Source organism: Pristis pectinata, chromosome 3 (assembly GCF_009764475.1).
Source record: "Pristis pectinata isolate sPriPec2 chromosome 3, sPriPec2.1.pri, whole genome shotgun sequence".
In the NCBI taxonomy this organism is placed as follows: domain Eukaryota; kingdom Metazoa; phylum Chordata; class Chondrichthyes; order Rhinopristiformes; family Pristidae; genus Pristis; species Pristis pectinata.
In genome coordinates, this window is record NC_067407.1 from 17,571,602 (window position 1) to 17,598,032 (window position 26,431).

The 26,431-nt window shown below is 38.7% G+C and overlaps 1 protein-coding gene across 10 annotated transcripts in view; it reads right to left on the bottom strand.

Moving 5' to 3' along the window:
• LOC127568515 (dihydropyrimidine dehydrogenase [NADP(+)]-like) overlaps positions 1–26,431 on the bottom strand; it is a 581,379-nt gene that overhangs the window by 284,652 nt on the left and 270,296 nt on the right. For 9 of the 10 annotated variants that reach the window (XM_052012359.1, XM_052012358.1, XM_052012364.1 and 6 more), the window contains 3 exons: positions 25,052–25,159; positions 19,714–19,883; positions 15,689–15,899 (listed from right to left, as the gene is read on the bottom strand). In XM_052012359.1, the coding sequence (XP_051868319.1) occupies positions 15,689–15,899; positions 19,714–19,883; positions 25,052–25,159 (489 nt within the window). Of the gene's footprint in view, positions 1–14,361; positions 14,496–15,688; positions 15,900–19,713; positions 19,884–25,051; positions 25,160–26,431 lie in introns of those variants that run through there. The other variant, XM_052012368.1, reaches the window with a different exon arrangement.

A 26,431-nucleotide genomic window follows, 5' to 3' on the forward strand; every position in this document is an offset into this window, starting at 1 on the left:
AACATATTAAGTATGAATAGCTGATATAACAATTTTATTTTTGTGTAAAACATTTTGTATAGAAAAAAGTGACGAACAAAAGATCTTGGAAATCATTTGGTCAGATAAGTGCATGATCAACATATTCATTACATAAGGCCTAACACACTTCATGCTGTGGGACCTGATTTCTTTAACATATGTCCATGGCTTGAATGGATTTTTCTAAAATTATCAAATGATTCACAGTTTGAAATCTTCCTCAGATTGTTAGTACTTTATTAGTTCATAATGTAATTAATTTCAAACATCAGTGAAATTGTCTACAATGCATCAGTTATTTCAAGATAGGATAATCTCCTATACTTAAGTCTCAATATTTATATTTTTATTAAAAAAAAACTAATGTTATAGACTAGGAATTAGGAAATCCTATCATAAAAGAGCACTTAACCAATGTTTAGTACAAAATGCTGATCTGCTTCTTATTAGCTTGCTTAATTAATGAGTTCACATCTCACTCTAAAGCACATAAGCATGCAATCTAGCCCAGTACATCAGAACAGGACTGAGAAATCATTGGACTGCTATCGATGCCATATTTCAGACATCAAGTTCAAAGAAATGGCCCATATTTATCTCCCAACCTGCATCACATGGACTATTTGCTCATTGTTGATGTATGACTAAATTACCTTCTACATTTCCAATATATTAAGACTGACAATTCAAAAGTACATCATTGGTTGCAGACCTCTTTGGAACATGATGAACATGCATTATCTTTTAGTTTCTTTGTATGCAATATTGAATGGAATACTTTAATCATCTGTGGTGAATATGAAATAACATTAACTACCTCAAGTTTTATATTAGCAGTGATACAGAAACAGGCCTGGATATTACAATCAGAGGTGAAGAGTTGGCACTCACTCTGACCTCAAAGAATTGTGTCCGTAAAGAACTAGTCATCTCTGTAGCAAGGAATGCAGCATTCCTGTTAATGTTATCTGTCAGGTTTCAGTTCTAGGGGATCATAGACATCCAATAACTGTCATACCATCAAATTGGCTGAACAACTACTCACTTGAGCATTCTCACAGGAGGCAAACTAGGAAGTAAAAAGCATAACTTTTAACATCATTTTACAGAGCACAAAATATACATAAAAAGTTGATGTTAACAGTGAAGTTTCATAGTGACACATTTAAAAATGACAATTCACACAAACAGAAATTATTTCAGGGCTAGAGAGGCGGTGAGGCAATAATTAGGGCTGATGCGGCATCATATACTCGCTTACATATGTTGCAATGAAGCTTAACATTTCAGAGATTATTTTTTTAACAGCAAGAATGATTCATCTCACTGATTTCTGAAGATTATACCAGAGAAGGGTGCAAGCAGCGAACCCTGTAGCAGAGCAGCAACTCACAGACAGCAACTTCTGTTTTTCCATGTTTCACTGTGCTTATGCGTACTCCAGAAGTTGCTGTCAGTTTCACTCCTTAATGACTGCTGATGCTGACAGTTTCATCATCATTACAACCACAAAATCTGTGCCACTGTAATTACAGACAGATAAGCGAGAAGAGGTGTCAGCTCAGAACAAAAAGATGGACATGCAACTGGAATAATGTCATCACAAGGAAAGAGAGGCTGAGACTTAAGCAGGAGACCAACTGTAGAAAGGGAACAGAAAAACAGTGTGCAATGAAATAAAGTTTGGAGATTTGAGATCAGGCACATGACTAGGGCAAGAAAATATGGAACCGTAAAATACTAACCATGATAAGTAACATTGTTACAGAATGATACCTAATTGCACATTTGATTCAGGAATCAATATAGAACTTATTTTGCAATGGATATGAATATAACTGAATCTTTGAAATGTGTAAAAGAATGAACCTACTCTCTCAGATTTGTAGCACAATTTCAAAGGAGATCACGAGGGGGCTCTCCACAGTGAACCATATGATTTTTATTCTGTCTTAAAGTGTTTGGTACCAATGAAGCAACATGAGTGCCAGTGTCTAACTTGTCAGATCCTGCCTCTGGCTTTTAATTTTGTAAGCTCCATGTGAGCTTCCATATTTCAGATTTATTATGTTTTTACTGGGTCTCAAATGTCACCTGGCCAACTTGTAACACATGTGACAAAGGCCTTGCAAATCCATTTCAGTGACAATTGTTCCTTTGTTGCTTTTAATGTATTTGCTCTGGTGTACTTGAAACAAAAGAACTTAGCATTGGAATTCAGAATGAATGAATAAAAATATCAAAAAGCAAATTCTAAGTTTTCTTGATAATCATTTCCTGGTTAATTGCTTTGACTGTAATCCCCAAGGACAAGTTTTATTTTTTCCCCATCATTATTTTGTTCAGATGCTTTAAACTGCAAAACATGTCAAAAATTACAATACATTTATTTTTAATTAGTATGTGACTTTTTTCTGTATGTAGCTTTATATTGTAATCCAACATGTAATTATTTTAACAATGCCTGATGGAGCTATGAGCTGAATTAAGCATCAGCATTAATAGAGTAAATAATATTTGGCACAGTCAATTTTATTTATTTTGTTAGACCTCTCTCATATCCTCTCCCTCACATCCCCTCTCCTCCACAACCCTGCAAAGCGTTTACAGATTATGGAAAAATAGACAACTATTGCCCTTGCAATATCAGACAATCCAAGAAATCCCAGGGCAAAAATGTAATTGGTTATGACCCACCTTTTGTCTGAAATGGTGTCCACAGTGCTCATGGGGTGAAGTGTGCTCATGATCATATTCATGATGGCATTAACAAGCATACAGTGAACGTCCACCTGAAGTATGCACAGCAGTTGGATCAGGACATTGATTGCCACTTAATTTTGACTTGGCATTAGCACTGCCATTTTGGAAGGTAGTACTTCTGCTAATATTTAGCCTTCCATAGATATGGCGCACTTAGTAATTGGAAGGAAATTAGACTGTACTATTTGAAGAGATCATCCATGTTACCAGTTGGTTGATAATTAATTTCCTCAGGATGTTGCTCTGACTTTACAAATGATTGCTTAAGTTATTTCAAGCCAAAGAAGTTTGTAGTCAGTGATGTGGCCACTACAGAAGAGCTATCAGGACTTTAAAACTGCTGCATAGCCTAATTGCCTGCAGACATGTACTGTATATGTGTTAGTGGACATTCGCCTTCAAATATAGTGTGGGTGGGAGAATGAGCAGAGGCCATGCAAGGTTGGACCAGCTGCTGGAAAGGGAAGAAAGGGGAAGAAGTGTCTCTGTAGGAGAATATTTCAACCTGGGATCTACAGGGATCAATTCTTCTACCTCATCCTCAGTGAGAAACAATGGCAAAGCTTCAACAAGGATACCTTCATTGAAATTATCTACCTGAAGAAGAAACAATTGTAACCTCAGATCAGGCTGGAGATTCCTTACCAGTTGGTGCAAGGGTGACTAAGGCAATGAGCTTGTGTATATCTGCCTCTCACTGGATTGTAGCTGGAGATGGAAGATCCTGAAGTTTTCCATTTGCTGATGCATATAAGGGAAGTCACAGTGGCTCCGTGTTCTCTGTCTCTTGACACAAACAGAAAACACAGGAAGGTCACTGTGTTTTTACTGCAGGCCTTTCAGGGCACCAATATCTACATATCACTTGCCAATTCCACACTTCTACAACATCCTAATGTCAAAAGCAAAATAATTTCCATGGAATCACAGACAGAATCATACAATTGTTACAGCACAAGAGACCATTCAGCCCATCTATGCCGGACAAAAAGAGCACCTCTGCCAGTGTAGCTCTCCTTCATTATTGTTCTAGGTTGTCAGTCCAGACCTTTGTAGTTGTTTCTGGAGTGGACGAGAACCCAGAACCTCCTTAAAGGTGAAAGTGCTATTAGCTAAACCATGACATTAATTAAACAATGCACGATACATCTAAGCTTCAAAAAGGCCAGCCTTACTGAAATCTACTTGCACAACATCTAGATGCTGTGTGGCTATCAACAGCAAAACTCACAGATCAATGCTGGTATGCTGGTTGTGATCACATTGACAATCTGAAGTTGTCCATCTTAGCTTCCCCTTGTCACTAAGGAAACCAAATGTGTCTCTGGGGGGACAAGGACTGTCCACTGATGACTCCAATATTCATTGCACTTGAAGAAAACCATATCATCTGATGAAATCTGTTGGATCAAACCACTGGCATGCTGGAACAATGCTTTGGACGATTCTGGAAACTGTGGCATTTCTTGGAGAGTGGGTTAAGATTTTTGTTGGTTTCCTCAAGCTTACAACTGGTGACAAGAATACAAGAAAATAGGAGGAGCAGTAAGCCTCCATTCAACATGATCATGGCTAATTATGCTGGCCTCAACTCTTCTTCTGTGCCAGTTCCCCATTAGGCTTCTTCATCTTCTGTATGGGAAAATTGCAGCCCTCTGAACTCAATATCAAATGCAGTAATTTTAAGTAACTGCTTGTTTCAGAGCTGGCCAGTTCAGCTGTCATTCATCCATCTGTCATATTGATCCACTAGCACAGCCTGACCTGCTGGCCATTTCCTGCAGCCTTGTATTTCACAGCTTTTAGATGTTCCTTTGTTTGTGATTTTTTTCTCATTCTAGATATCCCCATTAACCTATTAACTTCATTAACAGCTTTCCCCCATGGCAACCCTGGCTTCATTCTATCAGCGATATTCCCTTTGTACTATCCAGCTCCCCCCCTCCCTCTCTCTCTGCAACTGAACCTAACTTGTTTTTTCACTTTCCCAGTTTTGACGAAAGGTCTTTGACCTGAAAAGTTAACTCTGTTTCACTTTCCACAGATCTTGTCTGACCTGCTGAATGCTGCCACCATTTTTCATTTTGATGCCAAAAAATGCCATGTTCCTTGAAATCGATTGTAGACTTTCTGTCAGACATGCTAATACAACAAGCATTTAAGGTGCCTAACCTTCAGCTTTCTCCTGTGGTCTGCCCCATCTCAATTTTGTTTTGCAGCACAGCTTGTATGCAGGCTTGTTCACTAGTGAACTGATAGCTGCACAACCCGCTCCTCCAGCACCTGATCACCCTGTTTCTTTCTCCTCCTCTGCCCACTCTATCTGCTCATCACACACACACTCCTCCCACTGGGTCCCCTTCCCCTCACTGTTCCCATATGACAACTCACCTCCCTTAGTTGGATCCATGCTGCACCTTCCTCTCCTATCAGGTTCCATCATCTGCGGCCCTTTGTTGTTTCCACCTATCACTTCCCTGCCTCTGTCGCTTTTTCCACTCCTCCCTCCTCCATCTGCCAATCACCACAACCCCCTCCCACCCCCCCCCCCCCCATCACCTGGATCCACCTATCACCTGCTGATCTCCTCTCTACTCTTTCAGTCCAGGTGAAGGGTCTCGATCCGAAACATCGACTGTCCATTTCCCTCCACAGATCCTGCCTGCCCCGCTGAGTTCCTCCAGCACTTGTATGCACAACTTTTGCTCCATTCTGGCTGTAGTCCACAGATAGAGACACAAGAGACTGTAGATGCTGGAAAACAAATTGCCGGAAGAACTCAGTGGGTCAGGTAGCACCTGTGGAACGAAATGGACAGTCAACGTTTTGATTCAAGACCCTTCATCTGGACCGAAAGAGTAGTGGGGAGATAGCCAGTTTAAAGGGGTGAGGGGAAGGGTGGGGCCAGAGTAATCTGCAGATACCTAGTGTCGCACCTAAACTGCATGTACTGTCAGTATATAGAACATAGAACATTACGGCACAGTACAGGCCCTTCGGCCCACAATGTTGTGCTGACATTTTATCCTGCTCTAAAGTCTATCTAACCCTTCCCTCCCACATAGCCCTCCATTTTTCTATCATTCATGTTACTATCTAAGCGTCTCTTAAATGTCCCTAATGTATCTACCTCCACCACCTCTGCCAGCAGTGCGTACCACGCACCCACCATTCTCTGTATAAAAAAAACTTGCCTCTGACATCCCCCCTATACCTTCCTCCAATCACCTTAAAATTATGCCTCCCTCATGTGAGCCATTTTTGCCCTGGGAAAATGTCTCTGACTGTCCACTCGATCTATGCCTCTTATCATCTTGTACACCTCTATCAAGTCATCCCTCATCCGCCTTCACTCTCAAAGAGATGGACTTGATGGCTGTGACTGCAAAAGCAAGAGCAGCTACGCCTGCCTCATAATGGTTTTCCTGCAGTTCCTTCATTGCATAGCCCAGTTGTTGAAACACAGAAGCAGAAGGGTACAATCAGCAGAGGGGGAGATTAAGACGGACGTGCTTACACTATCTGCAGGGTCCATGTCAGAAGAAGTGTGGATTGACAAGGAATTGTGACGTGAACAAATAATTGAGCACACAGATATAGTCACCTTCAATGGTTTCTGTCGCACTACTGACCATCTCAATGATGGCCAGCATCCTCTCTTCCATGGGGTTAGGAAATGCAGGCACTCATGCCTCTAGGTTGCTCCTGCTATCCCTATTTTACCCTGCAGAGAGATGGAGTTTTGTCAATGAGTGCCATGATTGGAAGATATGGCCATCATGGCTGAACAGTAAGTGTGTGCAAACTGCAAGAAGTGGATGTGAGGCTTGTAATAATGCTGCACGTGGTGATGTTAAGTACAACATTAGGTAGGAGTTGCAATGGACTGAGTTTGCTGGGACCATGCAACATTGAGCAGTGTCTGACGTAGGATATGGTATTTGAAGATGCATTCGCTGGCCATGACCATTTGTGAGAGATTATTTAACTCCATGTGGTTCTGCACCTAGGTCCCTTAGGGCTTGAATTTCAGCATAGACCACAATGGCTTTCTGCTCCTGTTTCTTCTGAGTGTGCATCTGAAGAACACTTGGCCCCATGAGGAATCACGATGCGTCCTCCCTTAACAGCTCCCTCGCCAAGGCCAGTGGCACAACACAAAAATCCCTGCAGCCGACTCTGTCCCATACTCTGCCATCATCCACTGCTTCTCAAGTCATTTTCATTATAATCCTCACCACAGGAACTGCAACAGTCAAAAAGCCACCTTCTACAATGCACATCCCTTTTAAGAGGTCCAGAATACCTTCAACTAGTCACTCACATTTGAGGTCCCCTGCTAATTTGTCTAGCCAATAACAGCATAGTTGATGTTCGTCAAATGCTACAATCATATAAAAGAGCAGGCGGCATGAAGTTGATGTGCTGCCTGCATTATAATTTACAGGAGATGGTTGATCATGCATTGTGATCACTACATTTTTCTTCTTAATTTTTCTCTCTGTGTACTATGATTCTTTGCTCTCTTTGTTTCCTTTCTCCCAAATGATTTGAAAATGAGCTACATTGAAAATACATTTTAAGAAGGTCACATTGGTAAAGTTTGAGAGAAAGCAAAGGGAAAGCTACATATGAGAATGGGACTCAAGAAAAAGTAACACAGTTCTTGCATTGCTTCTGTGCAACTGGCACCAACTCCTTGCATTATGGGTCACCGAAATTTAAGGCCTGTTTCTCGTCTCATCTATCTGGACTTCTTGAAGTCTTGATTTAATATAAAATAGGAATCCTTCCTTTCAAGATCCCTTCCGATCAGCCATGATCTTTTTGAATGGAGGAGCAGACTAAACAGGCCAGATGGCCTACTCCTGCTCCTATTTCTTATGTTCTTATTCAAGTGAATGGAGAACCTAGTAGATACTGTACGAACACATGGACCTACCCTATGAGTACTCAAATTCAATGCAGGAGTGGGCCACTCAGCCCCTCGAGCCTGTTCCATCATTCAACAAGCTTAGGTTGATCTGACTGCAAACTGAACTCCACATTTCAGTCTAGGATCTGATTGGAACAGTTTAGTCTTGGGAAGTCTGCAACAAAAATCATTCCAATTCTTGAAACCAGGTCACTTCTAGATTCTAGACTATTTTGGCCTAAAAAGGCTAACACATTTAAGGATTTGTTAGAAAAAGATAGAAAAGAAACATGGGTAATTTACTCAGTTTAAACAAATTGTCCTGATAACGCACAATGGCCTTACACATGTAAAATGCAGTTCTGGTCATCACGCTATGAGAATGATGTGATTAAGCTGTGAGAGATTGCAGAAAAGATTCACAAGGATGTTGACACAGGAGACTGCAGATGCTGAAATCAGGAGCAACAAATAATCTGGTAGTTGGTTATTGGTTTATTATTGTCACATGTACTGAGATACAGTGAAAAGCTTTGTTTGCATGCCATCCAAACAGATCAATCCATATATAAGTACATCAAGGTAATACAAAAGGAAATACAATAACAGAATGCAGAACATAGTGTTACAGTTACAGAGAAAGTGCAGCGCAGGTCAGTAATTAAATTGCAAGGGCCATGATATGATTCAGTTCTGATGCAAATTTTTGACCTGAAATGTCGACAATTCCTTTCCCCCCACAGCTGGTGCTTGACCCCCTGAGTTCCTTCAGCTGATTGTTTGTTGCTTCACAAGGATGCTGCCTGGACTGAAGGGCTTAAGTTATAAGGAGAGATCAGATGGGCTGGGACTGCTTTCCCTGGAACAAAGAAAGCTGAGGGGTGAACTTATAAAGGCTTATAAAATTATGAGGGGCCTAGATAGGGGAGATAGTCACAGTATTTTTCCTGGAGTAGGGGAGTCAAAAACTAGAGGAGATAGGTTTCACATGAGAGAGGAAAGATTTGAAGGGGATCTGGGGGGCAAGTCCTTCACACAGATGTTGATGGGCATATGGAATGAGCTGCCAGAGAAGGTGGTAAGGGCAGGTACAATCACAATGTTTTAAAAATATTTGGACAGGTATATGGATAGGAAAGATTTAGAGGGATATTGGCCAATGCAAACAAATGGGATTAGTTTAGTTGGGCACCTTGTTGGCATGGATGAAAGGACAGTTTCCATGCTCTGTGGATCTCTATGAAACTATGGTCCAAAGTCCTGAAATTCTTTACCTAACAGCAGTGAGGGAGTACCTTTACCACATGGACTGCAGCCGTTCAAGAACCATACTATCTGGGCAATCAGGAATAGACATTAAATACTGGCCTTGCCAGTCAGGTATGAATTTAAAAAAACACTTTCTCACTTCATTGTATGTTAAATAACATTCTTTTATTTGCATTATGTTCTCCTTCAGCATTTTAAATACCTGTCTCTTTTTATCATTTTTTCTCTAATAAAACATTCAGTTCTGAGAGTACCTTTGGAATTATCCTCATTGTTCCTTGAATGCTCACCAGCATATAAATATCCTTTTGAAGGTAGAATAATAAAATTGCACACTGTGTTCCAAATATGGTTTGACTAATAAGCTACTTAAGGTCTGAGTAACTTGAGTAGACACTTTTATTGAATGGTCTATATTCACAGGCATATCATTTTGCTTTTCCACTCTTATTAATGAGGAACCTTTTATTATGTTCAATTTATTGTGTCCTTTGGCAATAGGTCATTTCTTAGTCAAGCAACTTAATTTCTGCATCTCTCCTTGAAATACTACCAATCTTTCTCATACTTATCACTTTTCCACATTGTGTAATGTTGGAACTTAATTTTACAATGCTGAATTGAAGAACATGTTTATCATTTTCCAATCTCATTTCTACTCGCTGTATTGCCACTTAGTTTTTCATTCATCGATAAACATTTATTTTGGAACCATCATGTTATTATTACAGAAAAAAGAGTCCCTTAAAATGTCTTTGTAAACAGCAACATTTAACAAGGAAGGGGTTGTTTCTCTTTGATGTTTACTAGAGCCTTTAACAAAGGAACCAGTTCTGAACAATAGCCAATTCATGAGCCAAAGAGAATACTGTTATTTCTTCTCAGCACTGCTAAATACCCTTTCTTCGTGAAGTTAGTAAAATAACCAGTACATTTTATATGATTTTGCAAATTACCAAGCAGGAAATAAATTTTCTGATCCCTAGGACGTTGGTATTCAATACAGAAGGTTGGAAGGTAAACTTCAGAGTTCTGAATCAGAATCCATTCATCAAGGACAAAGACCCCAGTTATGTGGTAAGCAATTATGATTGGCAAAAGTGCCAAGAAGCAGCATCAAACTAAAAAAGCCTTACATAACTGCAGAATTAAGTAGGAATCTAAACAGGAAAAAGGAGATGAAAGTAATTACTAAATTGTAATACAATATTTACAAAAAAGTAAAGAGGAATGTTGGCCCTTTAAAGATGAATGGATAAATGTCATATCATTACATAAAAAGTGAGAGCAGGATCAGGTAATTACAAATCTGTAACCCTAATATCATAACTGGGGAAGGTACTGAGATCTGGATAAGAAGAGGAAGAGAGAAATTACAGATACACCAATCATAGAATGGGAATTGATAAGTTGAATGACTTTCAAACTGTTTAATCAATGCTGTGTACATGATACAAAACATCATCAAGTAGGTTTATCGGGAATATGGACAGATCGCTTCTGTAATCACAAATTGCAGAATACTCCACCTTATTGAAACTGCCCTCCAGTAAATGGGTAGTTGGTGTAGCTCACCAAAAACCTTTGAATTTCTTAAATTATTGTTTGCAGCACATGGTCCTTTGATTTCTGGGTGCCATTGGACATCAGGGATGGTGCTAACCAATGTAAAATGTCCATTATAATACTTCACCAAAAATTCAGCATGTATCCCCAAAATAAATGTCCTAAACCTCAAGATCAGAAGGTACATAGAAATGCTGAAAAGAATTAACACTATTCTATTTAGCTCAAGAATTGGGTAGTGTTTACAACATGTTCCTTTGTTCTTTCTATTGGAATTGGAATATTTAATATTTCTTGCTTCTTGACTTGTGCACTCTCTCAGGAGCATTGTTAGAAGCTTAGGGCCTTGACTTAGATATTCTCTTAGATACAGCAGCTTTGGTATTCTGGTAAGTGGTCTGAGCATCCATCATTTAAGAGTGCATCATTTAGATATATTCAACATCTAGTTGTATGAAAGTGTAACCCACAAGTGTAACAACAGTACCCTCTTGTGATCTGAACTGGATATTCATGTATTTCATTCATGTGTCTCTCTGATCCTTTCAAAGTCAGACCAGGAGAAGATGAGGTAAGACACAGCTAGGTGATAATCATTAAGTCCATTTGTTCACTGCTAATGAACACATAGTGTAACAGTCAGAATCAGATACATTTTCCTCAATCATAACAATGATAATTTTAACAGTACAAAATAATAAACACATCAGTAGGGTGTCTTGTTTAAGTTAAAATAATTGCATACTCTTTTGAATTTTAATCTTTTGATCTTGGCTTGCAGCTTTCCATTTTATAATCCTGACTGTCCGAGTATTGGATTTTACTTTCAATTTCCATCAGTAAGGAAAGTAGGAATGAAGGAAGAGGAGTGGGCCCTTCTGTCCCTTGGGTCTGTCTGACAATAAGTTTTGCATCCTTGAGCACAAAGTATTATCAAATTCAAGTTTTACATTTTCAATCTAACTTCAACAGCTCTTTGGTAAAGAATTCCAAATTTCCACAACTCCCTGCATGAAAAGTCGCTTCCTGAATGATGTTGTCCCTGAATGAGCTAGTGATAATAGTTTGGATAATGGTCCCTTATTGTCTGACCAAAGAAAACAATTTCCCTTGATGTAGCCTGTCAAATCCTTTACTTATTGGGGGATGTGGGGTGGATATTGTAGGATCTAGCTAAGAACAGGTCTATAGCAAGTCATGAGATAATTAAGTGGCAAGATCAGAGGCTGTAGATGTGGAGACTGGATGTCCCATGGAGGATGTCAGGTCCAGAGATCAGCAGGTTTAGCGAAACAGGAAAGAGAGAGATCAGAAGGGTGTCTGATGGTTGAGGGTTGAAGTAGGTATTGTGGATCCAGAAGTCCTAGCCTTTTTTTTAATCATTGAGATCCCTGCCCTCTTGAAAACAAAATTACATTTAAAATTGTGGTTAATTATGAGGCTCAGGTATAGGTGAAATAGGCATCCATCCTGTGGTAGTGGGTTGTTTGCCTGCCACTGTCCACCATTTCCTCTCACCATTCTGTCTCCATTAAAACAGAATGGGTAGGTTAGAGATGGATTTGGGGTTTGAGTGTTTGGGGTGGAGGGTGAAGGATGATCAAGATTATAATGGTTTACATCTTTGTACAATAAAGCACTCCTCCTCGTGGGTGTTAGCTTCTCATCAAAAGTAATAATAAAACCTACAGTGTTCTAAATGCTGAAGTATGCCAGACACAGTGGCCTGGGTCATACTGGCCCTACTCTATAGACCATGGCCCCTGCCCTCACTAACCTGCTCTGGATACAGTGATTCAGCCAAACTGATTCTTCATACCTGAGAAGTGACCATTGAGATGGATTGGATACAGAGGTTAAGGATCAGGGAACCTGCCTTTGGAATGTTCTGATGGCCTTTGACAATGTAAAAGGATTTTGGAACTGTTTGTAAATGCCTCTGCTGGAGACTCTTAAAATATTTTGATGTTGATATCAATGTTTTGAAAATAGTAAAATAGATTAATTAAAATATCTTAAAATCATAGCAAATAATTAAAAGCAATAAAATAAAGCAAAATAAGAAAACTACTTGAAGAAACAAGAGACTGCTGTTGTTGGAATCTGGAGCAAAAAACAAACTGCTGGAGGAACTCAGCGAGGTAAGCAACATCTGTGGAGGCAGAGGGATGGTCAGCACTTTGGTTCAAGATCCAGCGTCAGGTCCTGATGCAGGGACTCGATGCAAAACATTGACCATCCCTTTGTCTCCACAGATGCTGTTCATCTGCCAAGAAAACCACTTGCCTTTTTACAAAGTCAAATGAACAAGATTGTAATTCTTACAGTAGCTACTAGGCCAGTGTAAGAATTGTCTCTCAGCTCAGACATAAAGCTGAGAGACCAGATATGAAGTGCAAATCAGGACCCCTCCTGATGAAGGGTCTCCGACCTGAAACATTGACTCTGATTTTCTTCCCACAGATATAACTTGACCTGATGAGTACTTCCAGTGTTTTCTGTTTTTGTTTCAGACATAAAGTGCTTCCAGTTCTTCTGCTCAGCACATTAGTGCCTAGTCCATGAGTCCAGCAGTGAGTAAATCACATGCAGTGGTATCTGATCTCCAGCTTGTCTCTGACTTCCGCTTTACAACAGTAAGGGCACAGCAGTTGGAGGCAAGCTGAGCTGCAAGCAGCAGGTAGCCCACAGATCCCTAGTGAAGTGTCAGCAAAAGGCAACCATGCTCCGACTCATTGTACTAATAATCTTGGAGTTCTATCTAGCCATATTATATTGGCTACAATGATTTCTTCAAGATCCAATTTGCAACGTTGCCTACTTCCAGTAATCAGGAAAAGGCTTCACTTGTTCAACCTCCACTTCTAGGAAGCAGTATAGGTGAAAATGCACTTAAACATTCTTCTTAGTTCACCCTGCCTTTCACCAGAGTCTGGAAACAGGCTGGTATTTCTCAGCCAATTTCCATCCTTTGAAGATTTTATTCATTTGCATTCTGCTGGTACAGGGAATCTCACCCCAGTGCACTTGATGCTCTTACAGTGAGTCATGAGTAATATGCCAAGATCAAAATTTAAATATTCAAATGAGATAACCTTGCATAATCACTTATGTGTAGTTATGAGCAATGCTTAAGGTGTAGCGATGACTGTGCTGTACCATATTATTGGCAACATACTCTTGGTACTAACTGGTACAAGAACTGCATGGCAATCAATCTCTCATGGAATTTGTAGCTTTCTTCTTTGATCATAATCTGTATACTGAGGGTTCATCACAACAAACTATAAGCAAGAGAGGGGATGGGGCTCAGCGGGCGAAACAGAAGAAATCAAATAAAAGAAAAACTTGAGCTTCAATTCCACCAGTTATACAAGACATTTTGAAGACAACAATTATCTGTGTGTGGTCTAGTGATAACATTTAAGCAGATAAAAATATTAAAATTCTTCTCAATATAAACTGCTATAACTAATTATGCATCCATGTAATGTGTGTTCAGTTTGCACTTGTTTAAACAGCAGAGATGCTCATTAGCTTTAGTATATCTGTAATGCTTCAATAAATAGTTTAATGGCTGTGATGTTTAACCAATTTCAGAAGTCTCTGTAATTCTAGCTTTAGCAGCTCATTAATGTTTTTTTTGACAGTGTACAGATGATTTGGCTGCAATTTGATACCTTTTATCATCTTAAACTCCCAAGATGTCATGATTTACTTCTATGATTAGGGACTACTGAAATATAAATGACAGAAGCTCAACAGTAGAGGGTTAATAGTCATTGTTTAAGAGCCATCATTGTATGTACTTTTACATATTGTGATTTTTGGCACAGTTGTACAATTTAGAATTTTTTATTACATTGAAGTACGACATTATCATGGATTTATTACTGCCAATCATCCAATCAGGGACTGGGCATTTTTTTAAAATCGGCATAACATCACCCATTAGAGAAACCTGGCAAATAAAGATAAGCAGAGCTACAGTAAAACAATGTTGTGAACAGCAATTCACGTGGGAATGTTACCCGATCATTCAGAAGGTCGTTAAGGAAAATTCAAAAAAACAATGCCAAGCACTTTCTCATTAAATCTTCCAAACAACGCTTTGAACTCATTTTTATAAGTGATAAACTAGATTCTAAAGGTATTACTAATTTTTATTTATCTTAATCTGTGGGAAAAATAAGCTTCAGAATGTAGCACAAAAGGACTTGTTGGTTGAAATGAAGGGCTTCCGCATTAGTTCAACTGAGATAATTTGACCCTCAACTGCAATGTAACATTGCAAGGAATTTGGTCTATTTTTCTACAAGTGGAAAGAAACTGAACAGTGTGAGAGACTGGTGCCTGCACAGCTGAGAACTCAAAAATCACTTGATGTTAATGACAGATACTTGTTTTATATGAGGTTACAAAAATCTACAGTTGCTGTTTAAGCTTCGCTAATCAATTAAAAAGCACAATTACTATGGCACACTTAAAAAATTCTGCTCTGCCAAACACAATACACAAATAAAACAATGCTGCTCGGCAGATAGCTCATTAATGGAGCAGTTCTGAAGCTTCTCTCAGTTTCACAGTTTCATCACATTCTTTAATTACTTAAATAATTCTGCACCTCAATTTAATTCGAGGCTATTGTAGGAATCCTGAACTTGGAAGTATTTTTAGATAATTATTTATTGCTGAGTTATTCCCTTCTTCAGTTCAACAAGGCTGAGTCCAACAAAGAATTGGTAGAAGTAGGAATTTCTGCTAAAAAAATATTTGGTGTTGTTGAATTTAAGAATTGGGAAATGGTTTGCCTATTGTAAGTATACTTCCAAAGGAAGTGTTTTGATGGAAGGTCATTGGCCTGAAATATTAATTCCATTTCTCCACAATGCTATCTAACCTACTGAGTGATTCCAGCAACTTAAGTTTTTATTTTGGCCGTGCTTAAGTTGTTCTTAATCTGTAAATTCAAAGATGGAGTCAGAGTACTTATGAAGAAACTACAGTATAACTAATGACAAGGTGTGTTACATTGTGGACTACTCAAACTAACAATACATCAATGGGGAAAAGATGACTTCACAATTAAGTTTTTTATCTTTCTAAATTTGTAATATAAATTTAGATAAACTGTAGTGGTTCATAATTGCTTACCTGAGGAATTGGAGAGGATGGAGCCAAAAGCACTGATGACAACATTTGCTTTTAAGCGAATAACTTGGTCCTCATCTTCAATCCAATCCCCAGCGTCATTCTGCTCTGTATGAACAAACTCAATTGCAGAAATGCGCTGACCTTTCAGAATAATTCTTCTTGGTGACATGTAAGGCAAAAACTCACACTTCTCTTGTTTTGCTAGTTCCACCTAATAGACAATTACGAGAGAGAAAAACAACATTGATAAACTCAGGACAACTATGACCTTCATTATAATATTAGTGAGAGATGCATTATAAATTCTTGATAGTGACGAACCTGCATTTACAGAAATATTATTTAAGTATCTAGACCTGACTATCAATCTCCCTGTTGTATCTGACTTTATAAACATTGACTATTTACAGGAAATATTCTTATAAGTTGTAAAATGCCAGCATGATTACAACTCAACATGAAAAACTTCCAAGTTCCCCCTCTAGTGTTTGCAAATGTACACTCCATCCAATACCTGCTCCCTTTAAATCAGACTGGCATTTTCCAAACAAAACAAAAACGAACGCTCACCAAACATGATGTTGTTCGATAGCAAATTGTATTTTCAAGCTGTATAGTTTTTCACTTCTGCTGTTGCACTGGGGTTTTCCTTCAAAATATTTTCATTTTGCTACGAAGTGATTCTTAATTTTTGCTGTGGAATAGGCCCTTCACCCATGGTGCAGTGAGTAGTTATTTTCACTGGAATTGCTTGCACTGTAACTGCCAAGATAAAGTGTCCAACTGAGCATTCCAAATTCATTTTCGGATTGCTTTTATGAATCTTTAAGCCCCAGAGTTTGTGGCTGGCCATTGTGGTGCAATTTGGTGGTGATGAAATCCAACTTGTTCTGCAACTTGCTGCAGCTCTGTAATCTGCCATGGAGACCCTTGCAATAGTGGCTCTCACTGTTCTACAATTAGTTTCTGCAACTCCTGGAAGTATGAACAACCAACCAGAACTAGTATGCTGATGTAAAGTGTTTCCAAAGGTCAATACCAACTCTCTCTGCCAAGGCTAATTAGGTCAGCTGCTAATGGCAAGAAGGTGTCTCCTGTGTTAGTAGCTGTTACCTGACAGTAGCGACATCTTATTTCAACTTCTCTTTATTGTGCATATTTATAAACTACACTTTGTTCCTGAGAAAGGCTTTGGTTTTGATCTTTGATGACCAATCACACAATTCTTTGAGGATGTCTGTGTGCTTGTACTGGAAGAAAAATACCCCAGAGAGCAAAGATCTATTTTAGACCATGTGGTCTATAGGATACATACTCTCTGTGGTCAATGTTCTCCAAGATCAGTGACATATTTGACCAGAAAGTCCAGAGAGTATGAATATCTCATGTGATTAAATATGAATTGTACACAAATAGGGATCTTTGTGTGGGCATTTCAATTAAATTAGATTGTCTAAAAGAGGCAGTAAGAAACACAAGTTCATTATTTTTATGAAACTGTTACCTTTATCCTTTTCTGCAGGATTGAAAATCCAAGGAAATTGTCCACTTTTACGGTTATTTGTCACATTTGTGATTGATAAATGAGCATTTGGCAATAATTGAGTTTCATCGTATTGTCAAGAGACTAATTTTACTTTAAATCTCATTCAACAATGGCAGTGGGTAGATAGAAATAATAAAAATTGCAAATCTTGGGCAAATGGCTATCAGATTAAAATATAAAGGTAAAGTTTTATATTCCTAACCAGTTGTTGAAAGTATTGTATCTCAAGCCATTTTGCCTCTGATCAGTTCTTCATTGGTTTTGTTGAATGAATGTTTATATATTAAAAGTCATTCATCCTTTAGAGCAATAATTATTGAATTATGTTCAAATAAGTGCCGATTTAGCAAAATATACACCACATTAGATTCTATTTAGTTCACATTCCCATTCACATTGCTATCAAACAAGATGGTTAACAGAACTAGACATGTTTAACAGGTTATCAAATTAACCCAATGAATTCTAATCCAACTGTAATAATTAAAGAAATCTTTACAAATGCTATGAAGGCATTTTTGAAATGAATATTTCAAATGCGAAACACATTACAATGAACTATAAATAAACTGTGCAAGTTATTATATATTTCTTTTTCAAAGCAGAAGATATTGGTTACACTATAAAACTAATTTATCATTAGTAGTCAAGATGACCGACTATAACACTGTAAATTATAAAGGTGAGTTTACAATTAAACCTTAGTCCAACTACTCAATTTCTTGAGTACTGTACCCTATTTGCCTTGACAATTTCTGCTGTAGAGTGTCATTACACTTTCAGTAATTGGTTAACTGGCACTGGGACCTATAGAAGAAAAAAAATTTGAATTATGAACCAATTGCTGTCTTGTAAGATGTACTCTTTTCTCTAGAAGTATGCAGGAAGAAGTAATCGTGGCACAATTCAGATGATGCCCTGCTTATAAATCACGTGGCCACACTTTTGACAGAGTCCTGGGAAGTGATTCACTCCATTGACCTATGCATTTGTCGCACGCATATAAAGAGAGCCACAAATTTTAATAATTATAGCGAAAATCTTATCCTATCCCTTTTAGTCCATTACTTCTAATGTATTGTTAAAATTTGTGGCTCTCTTTATATGCGTGCAACAAATGCATAAGTCAATGGAGTGAATCACTTCCCAGGGCTCTGTCAAAAGTGTGGCCACGTGATTTATAAGCAGGGCATCATCTGAATTGTGCCACGATTACTTCTTCCTGCATACTTCTAGAGAAAAGAGTACATCTTACAAGACAGCAATTGGTTCATAATTCAAATTTTTTTTCTTCTATAGGTCCCAGTGCCAGTTAACCAATTACTGAAAGTGTAATGACACTCTACAGCAGAAATTGTCAAGGCAAATAGGGTACAGTATTGGCAACATAACAATATTGCTAAAACTATTGATTTTTCAATGTTGTTAATATTCTGAATACCTAACAACATTGATTCAGCACTATTGTTTCAATTCATCTTTGCAAGGAGAGAGCATCAAATAAAATAGTACATATACTTAATAAAACATTAATCAGTTTCTATTTAAAGAGCTGTGTCCTCAGTTTTGATGCTACTTTTACTGGAAGAAGTTCAAAGAGCAAAAAGACATTTTTAGGTTTCAATAAATGAGCTATTAAGTCAAGAAAAGGGAGCAAAATCATTTCCAACCAAAGAAGTCAAAGGTAAAAGAAAATACAGAGTTTATGATACAGAAGGTAGAGCTAACACAAATATCTTTCCGGTAAACTGGGAAAAATGTGCCTGTTGATGAGTCATTGGACAATGTATCCCAGAGCACCACTATGGGAACACCCCACTTTACTGCACAGCTGACTTTATGAAGGTTGTTTTTCAAGTCAATGCAGAAAATCCCAAGTCAAAATGGAGCACAGTGAATCAGATCCTAACAGAAAGGCTACCGAAACAATGGTAGAACATTGATGCACTGACTGTGGGTAAATGTGCCATACAGAACAAATAACCCAGTTAGCACTGCCTTTAATAGAAGTTATTCGATTGGAACAGGATTCAACCTTGTTGCAATAAAATATGCTTCCTCAGTTTCTAATGATCAGTTTTTTTTGCTATAATTTAGTTATTTCTCACTGTAAAGTCAAATTTAAGAATGGTGTTCCTGTTAATTACTATAAATTGTATGACACTCACAGCAAAAGAATAATTACATATTAAAAACCATACTAACTAATTAAGACAAAATACTATTAAGCTAGTATCAAAAAACTACTTTCTGTATTATAGACACTTCCTGTGATGTCTAGTGAATGCTGAAAAAGGATCAAAAATATTAATTCTGGAATAGAGTTGTTAGGCAAATAACAACTAAATTGTCTACTGCTGATCTTGAGATATTGAGTAACAGGGCACACAACTTAATAAAGAGAAAGCTTGCAATGCACGCTCCATCTGGTGAGCCCAATTGTATTAAATCCTGAGTGTTAAAGCTTGTTGAATTTTACCTCCTCTGGGACAGCCCTGATATTGGTAAATCCTTTTCTAAAAACCACAAACACACGGTGAGCTCCACAGCGTAGTGCAGATGTTGCACAGTCAAAGGCAGTGTCTCCAGCACCAAGTACAATGACTGTGCCTTGCAGAGATGGCAGACCAGACCGACAGGCACACAGTCCTGAAAGAAAACAAAACAGTATTCTTTTAGAATGGAAAGAAATTGGGGACATTACCATCTGTATTTCAAGCATCACACGAGCCTTTAGTGATTCAAAATGACATCCAAAAATGTGCAACCTGTGTACACACAAAATGAAATATTAGTGCTATCACTAACATATACACAGTGTACTTCTGCTGGAATTATGCAAAGCAAGCAGATTAAGATATCATTCAGTGTACAATGTTAATTTCACAACAGCACCATCCTCAATGCTCCAGATGATGCCCTCTCTTACCTTGCATTATTATGTTTGTGCTCAGCAGCAAGAAGGAGCCCTGACAGTATAACTTAAAGAGATCACCAACTAGAACTACTAACTTCTAATGGGATTTACAATAATTGCATAAGTAGTCAGTGCTTTTTGGAGCTCGTTAAAGATTCTAAAGTCCACGGGGTTCCATGTGGCAAGAAATGAAAGACTCTGAGGATTCTGCATAGACTGGCTGCATTAGCAAGTACTCTGCAGGAATATTGCATGAAGGAGGGAATGGGAAGTGGACTCAGGCAACATGGCAAGCGTTTGAAAACAGGAGGAGTAGAAGGGGGCAAGGTTTCTCAGTAGGAAGCCATATGTAACGTGGGTGTCTAGGAAACAATTCTAAACCTCAGCAAACAACAATGTCCAAGACACTTGTGCTCCAAGACATTCTCAAAGAAATCTACGACCGACTGCAATCATGTTGAAGTCTCAAAACAGGGCAGAGATTGCGCTGCAGGGGGATGTCAAGATGACCATGGCAGTAAACTTCTATGCATTTGTCTCCTTCCAGTTTGGGTGCATCATCTCATTACTTAACATCCAGGTAGTTGCTGAGATCCTCTATCGAATGGGAGTTAACTGCGTTTCATTCTGCCCTACAGAAAGAGACATGTGTCTTACGTTCAAGCTTCTTCATACTACACTGGACGCGCACTTATTACTTCATAGGCCAAACAAGTCAATCGTGGCAACATACATGAACCAAAGAAGGGATTCCATTCTCTCAACATACAGCTCATGAATTATCCAGGGCTGCAAATCATAAAGGTCAATGGCTGGTATCTGGGATGCAGGTTTGATGCCTTAATTCTGCAGCAGTCTAAAGTTCGAGCTACATACATACAAACCACAGGGTAGCTGCGGGACAACAAGCGGCATCTGCTGATGTCTTGGAGCACAGTTCTGGTGTACATCCTTGCACATTTGGTAAGCACATGGTACACAATCTCACTGTCATGAAGGGACACACATTGCAACCGTCAATGCACAAGTAACCAAGTATCATGAGCATAAGGAATACATGGTGGGGGAATAAGTAGAGGACAAGGCAGAGGAAAGTAGGAGGCCACCTTGTCAGCTCTCTTCTGTCCAGCTTATATAGGGATCAACTCACCTAAATGTAATGCTGGTAGGCATAACCCACTTCTGCATTCAATGGTGCTGAGGTCGAGAGGGTTGAGAGTTCCAAGGAGTGAACATCAACAATAGCCTGTCCTGGCCCAACCACGTAGACACCACAGCCAAGAAAGCTCACCGGCACCTCTACTTCCACAGGAGGCTAAAGAAATTTGGCAGGTCCACTTTGACACTCACCAACTTTTAGTGATGCACTATAGAAAGCATCCTATCTGGATGCATCATGGCTTGGTATGGCAACTGCTCTGTCCAGGACCGCAAGAAACTGCAGAGAATTGTGGACACAGCCCAGCATATCACAGAAACCAGCCTCCTCTCCATGGACTCTGTCTATACCTCTCGCTGCCTGGGGGAAGCAGCCAACATAATCAAAGATCCCACCCACCCAGGTCATTCTCTCTTCTCTCCTCTCCCATCAGGCAGAAGATACAGGAACCTGAGGGCACATATCACCAGGCTCAAGGACAGCTTCTATCCCATGGTGATAAGACTATTGAATGGTTCCCTTATACAATGAGAAGGACTCTTGACCTCACCATCTACCTTGTTTGACCTTGCACATTATTGTCTACCTGCAACACACTTCCCTGTAGCTGTGACACTTTACTCTGTATTCAGTTATTGTTTTTACCCTGTACTACCTCAATGCACTCTGTACTACCTCAATGCACTGTGTAATGAATTGTTCTGTATGAACAGTATGCAAGACAAGTTTTTCACTGTACCTGGGTACAAGTGACAATAATAAAGCAATACCAATACCAATACCAATCAATGGTCCTACAACATATCTCCCTATTTGATATATATTTGATATTAATTCAAAAATAAAATCCACCACAATAAACACTCCAAATAAAATCTGTAAATAAAATCTTGTCTTATTGCCTTCTGCATCTCATTATTCACTCTTGTGCTTGCTGACCAGGTACCTTTCCTGTCCTAGTTTTCATTTGCAGCCCATCCAGTGTGGATGATGGCGGGGGAAGGGGGGTGGGGGCTGCTGAATATCCGCTGAATTTGGAGGATGATCTCAAGCAGTTCAGCACCAGAAGAAATGCAACACTATGGAATGATTTCCAACAGTCTGGGCTCATTGGCTGCCAGCCAACAACAAGTGGGAGAAAGAAAACTTCCTGAGAGAACACAGCACATCAATGGTCCACATTACAATGCCACTCACCCAGGAAGGAGACTGAGCAATCTTTGTGACCTGCTGGAGGACAGATTGCTGGAGTGCTTTCTGACCCTCCAACCCTCTTCACACACAAAGGCAAGCCTGAGCTTACATAGCAGCAAGCTAACCCTGCAGCTTACATGTCCACAATAGCACTGAGACATTAGATGTCTGCTATCTATGACACAGTTGAACATCAGATGCTGTATCATACTTAGATCCACAATGAACTAATGGAAGTGGCTACCAATTCAGTGCTGGATAGGATAGGCTCAAAATTCTGTGCAAACACCTGTGCTATTCTCTAAAGTACATGACTACATGCAGTGCAGTATTGGTGTTGGTGTTATTACTGGGATGAATGGATGGTTTAATGAAAGGTTGAGCAGGTTGAGCCTTTACTCACTGGAGTTTAGAAGACATCTAATATTATGTTCAAGATTCTCAGGGGGCTTGATATGGTAGATGGTGCGAGGATGTTTCCTCTCTTGAGAGAATTCAGAAATAGGGGGCCTTCTTTTGACCCAACACATTAATCAACTCAGACAGAAATAAGGAGGAATTTCTTTTCTGCGAGGCTCATGATTCTTGGTGTTCTCTACCATGAGAGTTTTGAAAGCTGAATCATTCAAAATATTCAGTGCTGAGATGGGCAGTTTTTTGGTCTGTAGAGGAATCAACTATTATGAGGAACAGGAAGGAAAGTGAAGCTGAGATCATGATCATGGTTTCAACGAATGGCTGACCAGGCTTGAAGGACTCTCTGGCCTACTCCTGTCTCTATTTGTTGCTCAACTCTCTGACCTGGTTGCACCTCTTGTCTATCTGAAAGATGAAAGGCACAAGGGCAAGGTTGTGGTTAGAGGGGAGGGGCAAGTAATACATACATGACTGTACACTTGTGCCTTCTCAGTCAGAGGAGCTTTCAGGATGAGGAGAAAGCGAGAAATGAGAAAAAGCTATGAGGACAATGTCATCCTCAAATGATTCAACCCTGTATATGTGAGGGTCACATAATCCATTTGCACAATGTGTTTGCCATGCTTGATAGTACTTGATATAAGCATATGCATTGTGAAATGTGAGTGTGAGCAAGGATAAGGTAAAGCACACATCCAAATTGATTACTATTGTTGTAGCTGAGACGAATTGAGTACTGCCTGAATTGAGCTACTGATAGGATATAGCATTTGATTCTCTGACCTTGAACACATGCAAGAGGTCGTTGAACCTATTGTGACACTGCAATAGATCCCTGGGACTTGAGTTGTGTTATTGACCACAATGACCCTGCATTCCTAATACCATCTAGAGGTCCTCCCTGGTCACTATTTTGCTCCTTTCTTGCTAAGGCTTCTAATCCAGAACCTGAAAGCTTGGAGGCTGTTTCTTCTATGTTGTGAAATTCTTTGCCACTTTCCAAGTCAGATTCACTTCTGAACTACCTGCAATGACCTGTTACAGGGAATGCATCACCCCTTTAAGAAGTGCAGGCGAGCTTTAAGCAACACAGTCCTACTTTCTTTTGCTAGCTATTCATGGTATCAGTCCATAGCCAATGAACAGCAGAGTAAGTATTTGCTGCTCACAGAATTCACTGACATGAGCAGATTGCATAAAGTTGCTGTGCAGTCTGCATTGCAATCAATGGGTGTGGATTAGTTGCACATTGCAGTTTTCTTCACTGGATCTCGGGGCTATTCAATTTAGTCCCCAAACTATTTATGCCTACCATCACAAAGACACAGGAACGTACTTAAATAAATTGTAAAGCTGTATATTTTACATTGTAGAGATGAACCATATTAGTATCAAATTATTCTGTTTCATTGCCGGGTATTTTTATTCCTTTTAAAATGTATTCATATACATAATTTCACACCCAGCACCCTCAGCAAAGAGGCCTATTATTTTATCTTCTATGGATGACTGCAGGCTACATTGAATTGCAGATTTCAGCAGAAGATATCACATACATTACACTGAAGCAATCAAAAGTGTCAATGTCTAAATAAATCAGAAAAAAACTATTAGTCTTTGATCTTAATGCCTTTTTACTTTGCAATCATGCATTTAGTTAGCCTTTACTTTTTGAGAACAATGTCCTTAGACCACTAAACCGATTTTCTTGTCTTTGTTTTGTTAAGAACATACTTCACCATATTTCTCCAATTATATAAATAGACTGGTACCAAGGAATAAAGAACATGATTAATTTTAGATTATAAGACTTCTACAAAAATTCCAAAAGTTGTCCATATACAAATTCAAACTCTACAGCCCTGTTAGAAAACAATAAATAGAAAAATACATTCAGATTATGCATGAAAAAAGCAACTTTGTTGACAGTTCCTTCACAAAATAGAAGAATTTTAACATCTTATAAACAATTGCTTTATATAGTTTCATCCAGAAATAATGCTGTATTATTTCATTTAAGTGCCCTACATTTCATATTTGCTCAATTATATGTTAACAAAATTAATGATGAACAGACCAAAAAAATTCTATGATGTAATTCCAGAATTAAAATTAAACAAGAAGTTCTACCTGTTTTGCTGGCTTTTGCAACAAGGGGCAAGAATTCCTTAGATGTGTAGAAGCCATGTTCCACTGTTAAGCCTTCAAAGATGAGATCTCTCTTTGGCTCTGGTAAACCTATTGAAATGCAGATTGCTCCATTAAATGATAATGCACAAAGAATGAGTTCCGTGTAGTCCTTTGCATTTTTAAAACAAACAGATACTTTCATAATCCTTTTTACAGGCTGCAGATGTAGGCTGCTAATTTGCAAAGACTATTTTCTCTAATGAATAGGTTATCTAAAAAGACTTCTATATTTCCGAATTTGCCAAGTATATCACAGTCAAAATCAAAATGCAGAAACATATGATAGATATTCCCCTTGAACCTCAGCTTTTCCCTGAAATTATGTATTGTATAAAATAATAAACTATCACCTGTAATGATTCAGAAATTGTCATCAGTGCCTTACATGAATTTTGTACAAAGAATAGAACTATCTGAAATCAGTACTTCCACTGTTAAAACAACATTATAGAATGTGCTCAAAAATAAGTTATAGTTCATTTATCAAGGTTGACAAGCACCTTGGTATCTTCTGGGTTGGTACCATTCAGGAACTGTGATGCATGAGTGTCCTTTGCACATTTCACTCCCTGTCTGGTAAATCAACAGACTGCAGTAAGTATTTAAATATTTATACTGCCAAGAAAGACGAACATCCTGACCCAACTTTTGAAAGGCACAAATCCACTGTTTAAGTGGGTCTCACACTACTTAGTTTTAGTGCTCACCAGAGTCAGATTAGGGTTACACCGAGTCATATAAATAGAGTTGCAATACACTTAGCATGTTTTAACCCTTTATGTTTATGCATTTACAAAAAGCATTTTACTCCTGAATTCACATGAAAAGTGATGCATGCTTAATGAGTGACTTACTGGTAATCACATTTGTTTGACTAATGTGGACTTGCAAGCACCGTGATGAACAAAGACAGATTGAGGTGGAATGCTTATTTCATTAAATGACAATGGAACTTTGAACTTATGGACATCATTTACAATTAGAGAAGAATCTAATAACTCACAAGAGAAGTAAATCACTTACCTATGTACGGAAAACCACACCTACGTTACCAGCTTTTGATATATCTATTTGAGTGCATTTTGAATTCACAAATGAAATTGCACTTGTGCATTATATAAACTCAGAAAGTTATAATCATAAAATAGTGTTTGTTAATCACCAGTGTCATTTACGACCTACTCTAACTTTAGCAGCTGGTGAGCACTAGTTGGAAGTACCATTCTACATTATGCGCATGGCAGTAATTGAATTATAGAGATAACTGTGCTGGCAGGAAAACCACTCACCAGCTATTTGCAGTGTCACCAGGAGAAATGG